This window comes from Aptenodytes forsteri, unplaced genomic scaffold (genome assembly GCF_000699145.1).
Source record: "Aptenodytes forsteri isolate BGI_AS27 unplaced genomic scaffold, ASM69914v1 Scaffold55, whole genome shotgun sequence".
Taxonomy (NCBI): domain Eukaryota; kingdom Metazoa; phylum Chordata; class Aves; order Sphenisciformes; family Spheniscidae; genus Aptenodytes; species Aptenodytes forsteri.
Window position 1 is genome coordinate 11,182,924 of NW_008796063.1, and position 5,110 is coordinate 11,188,033.

The 5,110-nt window shown below is 62.3% G+C and overlaps 2 protein-coding genes across 2 annotated transcripts in view; one reads left to right on the plus strand and one right to left on the minus strand.

Annotated features, from left to right (window-relative positions):
- The window catches only part of MSRB1 (methionine sulfoxide reductase B1), an 8,416-nt gene extending 3,792 nt beyond the window's left edge, over nucleotides 1–4,624 (minus strand). Inside the window, exons 1-2 of the mRNA XM_019473958.1 lie at nucleotides 4,549–4,624; nucleotides 3,861–3,892 (exon numbers count right to left, since the gene is read on the minus strand). Of these exons, the coding sequence (XP_019329503.1) occupies nucleotides 3,861–3,892; nucleotides 4,549–4,624 (108 nt within the window). The remainder of the gene's footprint in view (nucleotides 1–3,860; nucleotides 3,893–4,548) is intronic.
- Nucleotides 4,625–4,821: 197 nt separating this feature from the next.
- LOC103905034 (testis-expressed sequence 2 protein) overlaps nucleotides 4,822–5,110 on the plus strand; it is a 5,134-nt gene continuing 4,845 nt past the window's right edge. The window contains exon 1 of the mRNA XM_019473959.1: nucleotides 4,822–5,103. Coding sequence (XP_019329504.1) covers nucleotides 4,822–5,103 — 282 coding nt within the window. The remainder of the gene's footprint in view (nucleotides 5,104–5,110) is intronic.

Below are 5,110 nucleotides of genomic sequence, written 5' to 3' on the forward strand. Positions count from 1 at the left end.
CAGGGGCGGGGACCCCGCGGGGAGGGGGCCGGGGCCGGGGCAGCCCCAGCCCCCCCAGCAGCGCTGCCCGGGGTGGGTGATGGAGGTTGGGCAGCCCTTGGGACGAACTGGGGGCTCCCCCTACCACGCACACGCCGGGGTCTCAGTGGATGGGGTGCGGGCACAGGCTCAGTGGGGACCACCCGTCCCGCCACCCCAGGAGCGCAGAGCCAGGGGTCACCCGTGGGGACCCTCCCCACGGAAGCCAGAGCGGGGGGGCGATGCAGTCTGAGCTGTGTCCCTTTGTGGGGTGCGTGGGGCTCCTGGAGAAGGAGGAGGCAGCAGCCCCGCGTATGGCAAGGTAAGGGCTTTGAAGGTGAACCGCAGGCAGCCGGCCCCTTGGCAGGCTCCGGGAGGGGGTGAGCTGCGTGCGGCTTCCTTTTCCTTCCAAAAAAACGGGCACCACGAGTCTCTTCTTCCCTAGTTTTATCTGAGAACCCTTGGATGAGTCCTCATCCAGTGAGCTCTCACAGAAATTGCACCTTCCTTGGTGCAAGAGCAAAAATGCCGGTGCCCTTCGGACACAAGCCAGGGACTGTGCTGAGGAGCCAGCCCTGCTGCCGGAGCCCTGCGGCCCACAGCAAAGTGCTCGGATGGATCCCTGCTCCCTAATGCCAATGGACGAGTCCATCAGCCAGGAGCTCACCCCGGGGTTGTGCTCGGCGTGGAAACCCCCACGTGGGGCCAGCGCTGGCGGTGCTCCTGCCCACTGGATGCTGCCGGTTTGAATTAGGTCAGGCTTTCATCTCGGGCAGGCTGAGCTCCCCGCTCCAGCCCCAGGGATTGATGATTCATGGCAGGCGCCTGGGCAGGGGGAGGAAGGGGCTCTCGCTGCAGCACCGTGGGGCAGCGGGGAGCCGTGGATGCACCATGTCACCGCATGGAGAACGGGTGACGTGCTGTTTTGAAAGCACCTTCCTTATGATCCACCAAGATCAGACAAGCGGGGTGTCAGGAAAGGGTCCAAATAGACTCAAGGGATGTGTACACCTTCGGGGTGCAGATTTTCAGCCAGCGGAAGGAGCCACAGCGGCCGCCGGGACCCCATGTCTCAGCTGTATCGTCCACCCAGACGTCTGCTGCCAACCAGAAAGCCTTTTCAGAAGGTGAAGCTGTGCCTGTGCTAATGAAAGAGATGGGCAAACCGGCCAGGACCTTCCCCAGGGCTGCGTCCTGGTGAAACCAGGGCTGAGAGCTCTCCTGTGAGCTGCAAGGGCCATGCCACGAGGGATGCGAAGGTCTGGGGACGGCCCAGGCTCCCTTTGCTCTGGGATGGCCGCCCTGAATTAGTAGCTGCTCTCGGCATCAGCAGCAGCCTCTGTGCAGGAGGTATGGGAGAGGGACGGGGACGGCTGAGACATGGGGGCGAAGCAAAATCCGTAGCAATGGAAAGGCTGAGCTCAACCCTGGGACAGCACAGGGTGGCGGGGAGGCTTTGGGAGTGGGTCACTGGGGGACCAGACCGGGTGCTGGGGCTGGGCGCTGAGGCTGGCTGGCTCTGAGCGTCCCGGCAGGCACAGCCACCGTGGAGCCGTTCATGCGGTGCTGAAGCCTGCCTGGCTCCTCGCCCCCCCAGCGGCATGAAATCCATTCCAGTATCCACCAGTAAACTCCCTGAGAAGGAGCGATGTGATGTGGAAGCGGGAGCAGAGGACGGAGCTGGGATCCCACACTGCCCTACCCATTGCCCAAAGTTATGTCTTGAGGTTGCAGTGAGACTTTCTTCAAAGCCCCGCGCTCCTTAATCACAGGATAATGCAGAGAGCTCTCCAGTTACAGTGCTGATAACCACAGCAATTTGATTTCTGTAGCGGTATATTGTGGAGATAATTAGATGAGGGTTTTCCAGCTCGTTTGGCTGGGTGATGAAAGCCTCCTCTGCGCCCAGGCAGAGCTGTGCCACCATCCCCGCCAGCAGTGCCAGCCCTCCGCCCCCACCACCAGCACCTCTAATTCACTGGAAAGAGCTGCTGGAAATTAATTTTTCAATTAACTCTCCCTGATATCACAACAAAAGCAAACACCAGACCAGTCGGGCAGTGCCCACCTGGGAGCGAGCGGCTCAGGGCACCGATGGGGCAGACCCCGGCGTGGGGAAACTGTCTCTTTCCAAGCGGTTTGTAGGTATTGCACCCTGGGGTGAGCTAACGCCGGGGTGCACCACACCGTGCCGTGCCACGCCACGCTGTGCCGTGCCACACAGGCGCCTGCTGCCTCAAAGGCACCAGCCCGCTCCAGGCTGCAGCTTGTCTCTGTGTCAGGTCAAGTCCGAGTCCTGAATTTGAACCAGAGCTGAGAGCAAGGAGCAGAAATTCAGAGCCTGGGTCCAGCAGAGAGGCTTGCTGATGTCTATGGCTTCGGTGTTTTCAAGAGCGGCGAGGGGGCTCGGCAGTCGTTAGGGATCTCGTGTCCCTGCCCAGCTGGGGCACTCGCAGCTCTCGAGGCTTTGCAGAGATGCGACCTTCCCGGGCTGCCTGTCCCAAGCACCAAGTCTGAAGCCGCTGCCGTCCCCATCCGTCCATCACCCAGCCGTGCCCACCCAGCTACCCCTGGCACTTGATGAAAATGCTTGCAAGGGCCTTCATATTCAATTTATCCTATAAAGAGCAAAGAGAATCCCCCCACCCTGCGCAACCCTGTGGTCACAGGCTGGGGACGAGCTCTGGGCTGGAAGGTAGGTTAGCGCTGACACTGAGGAGCCGGCTCCAGGGGCACCTCTGGGCTCGATATTTGCTCTCTGACCCCTGAGCCAGCAGCAAAGCTTTCACCGGGGCTGCTCCGTGTGGACCCTCCATCTCAGGGTGCCGGTGGTCCAGCCGTGGCACCCAGCGGGGTCCATCCCTGGTGCTGCCCACCCTCCCGGCCACCCACGCTCCCTAGAGGTGGCTGCATTTCAGCAGCGTATCTATAGCCCCCGCTGTACTTGACGTCCCTGCCAGATGAAAACTCCCATGCAAACCCAGGCTATTATTATCTCCGTCTTCCACTGTGCTAATGGTCTCTCAGGAAACAGTCGTCTTTTTTTTTTTTTTTTTTAGCTTTTAAAACCCACGAATACTGGAGTGGTGGTAACGCAAAGCCAGGCACGGCGGAGCGGAGCGTCGAGCCCTCGCCGAGCGCAGGGGAGCCGGCATCCCCCTAACCCGGCAGGCACGGGGAGCGGCGTCTGGGCAGGACCAGCCGAGGACCAGCCCCGGGGCTTTCTGGTAGGCACGGCCGATGGCTGGGGAGGGTGACGGGCAGCACTGGGGATGCTGGGGGATGGCTGTGGCACGGGGCCACCGGGAAACCTGCATGATGAGGGGCAAGTGGGGGTCCTGGCTGCCTCCCACCTGCCTTGCTTGGGTGGGAGGTGTACGGGGCCCTGCAGGGTCAGGAAAAGGGGCCCTTCTCAGGCCCAGCTCTGCCTCTCGTTTTCCTCTCTCGCTCCCCATTTTGGTGTTTCGGTGCTTTGCATGGCGCCCCGGACCGCTCCGTCTGCCGGGGGGTGCCAGTGGTGCCGGCAGTGCCGGCAGCCCTGCCTGCGGGATGGATGGCGCCAGCCCCACAGCCAGGGTTTCTGCGGGGTGCTGGGCATCACCGGGGTAATCACCCGCGGATTAGTTGGGGTTAACAAGTGGCTCCTGTAAATCAGAAGCGAAGCAAAAGCCACAAAGCGTGAGATTATATAAACGGTGCTGGAGGCAGCTGCGGCACAGCCTGTAATTAATTCGTGGCAGTGAAGTGCTTTGAAGATCCAGGGCGACGCGGATGCCGGGTGTAAGGCAGCCCGAGGGGCAGCACCCGCCGGCGGCAGGGTCCTGCTCAGCCCCAGCTCCCACGGGACGGTATCCCCGCTCCTGCCGCAGGGATGCTGCGAGGGGAAGGGGGCAGTGACAGAGCTCGAGCACCTCACGAACCTGCCGGGTGCTGGGCTCAGCCCCGCGATGGCCCTGCAGAGCCCATCCTGCAGCCTCCATCCTCCCTCCCAAAATCACACACGCATGGCTCGGGAGCAGGGCCGGCCTCGTTGCTTCAGCAGGAGTGCAGCGATGGAGGGATCACGGTGGCTGTTGGGGATGGGACGACACTTTGCCATGGCCAGGAACACACTCAGGGCTACAGAAACTTTATGTGTTAGGAAAACTTCGTGCCCCTCCAGTAAAGCCAGAGATTACTGACCCCCTGCTTCCAGATCATCCTCCCGCTGAACTGGGGCCACAGCTCGGGCTTGTTTCTTTTCAGGTTTATGCAATGCATTAAGCAAGGGCCAAACCACTGTCGGTTAAGCGAGAAACATTTAGAGGAGTCAGAGAGTCCTGCCCGCTGGCGTTGCATCCCTCCTCACAGCCCCCGCACTTGCACTGGGGCCAACGTAACGTCCTGGTGTGGGAAAATCCCCCTTGTGTCGCTGCAGACCTGGCTCACGGCTCCGGGTTCTCGGAGGCCCTAATGTTGCTAATTGCCTGCCTGAGGTTTATCCTCGTTATACGAACGGTTCCCCGCACGCTATCATTGAGCTCATCTTACCGTGGTGCCTTCTCTGTCCCATCCCTGCCGGGAAGCGCAGGAAGAGCCACAGGCTTCCTGTCTGCTGGCAGCCCATGGCCCCAAGGGCATCCCGAAATAGGGATCACCCAGCCCGCGGTGCTGAGGTCCCCAGGGACACCCCACTCCTGCTCGGCAGCTCGTGGTGATGCTAATGGGGAAGGCAGGACCGGGGCAGGGACATGCTGTGCCTCGAGGTGGCACAAAGCTGAGCTGCTTCCTCCCGTTCCCTCGGCAGCACCGGTGCCGCTGGCGATGCGAGCGATGGCAGACCAGGCTGCGGTGGTGGCGGCGGCCACCTCTCTAACCCTGGCACCGTCCCCGGGCTCACCACGGCGTGGGGACACCGATGGGCTAACGCCCCATCCCACCGGCACCAGGGAGGACGACGGCGGCCGGGACGGCTGCGGGCTCATTTTCACCATGGACGCGGACACAAAGCTTCCCCCCTCACCCCAGCCCGGGGGGATGCTCCTGGCTGATCTCCCACGGGCCCCCCAGTCCCGGCTGAGCCCGGCCAAGTCCCACACGGCCCCGTCCTCTC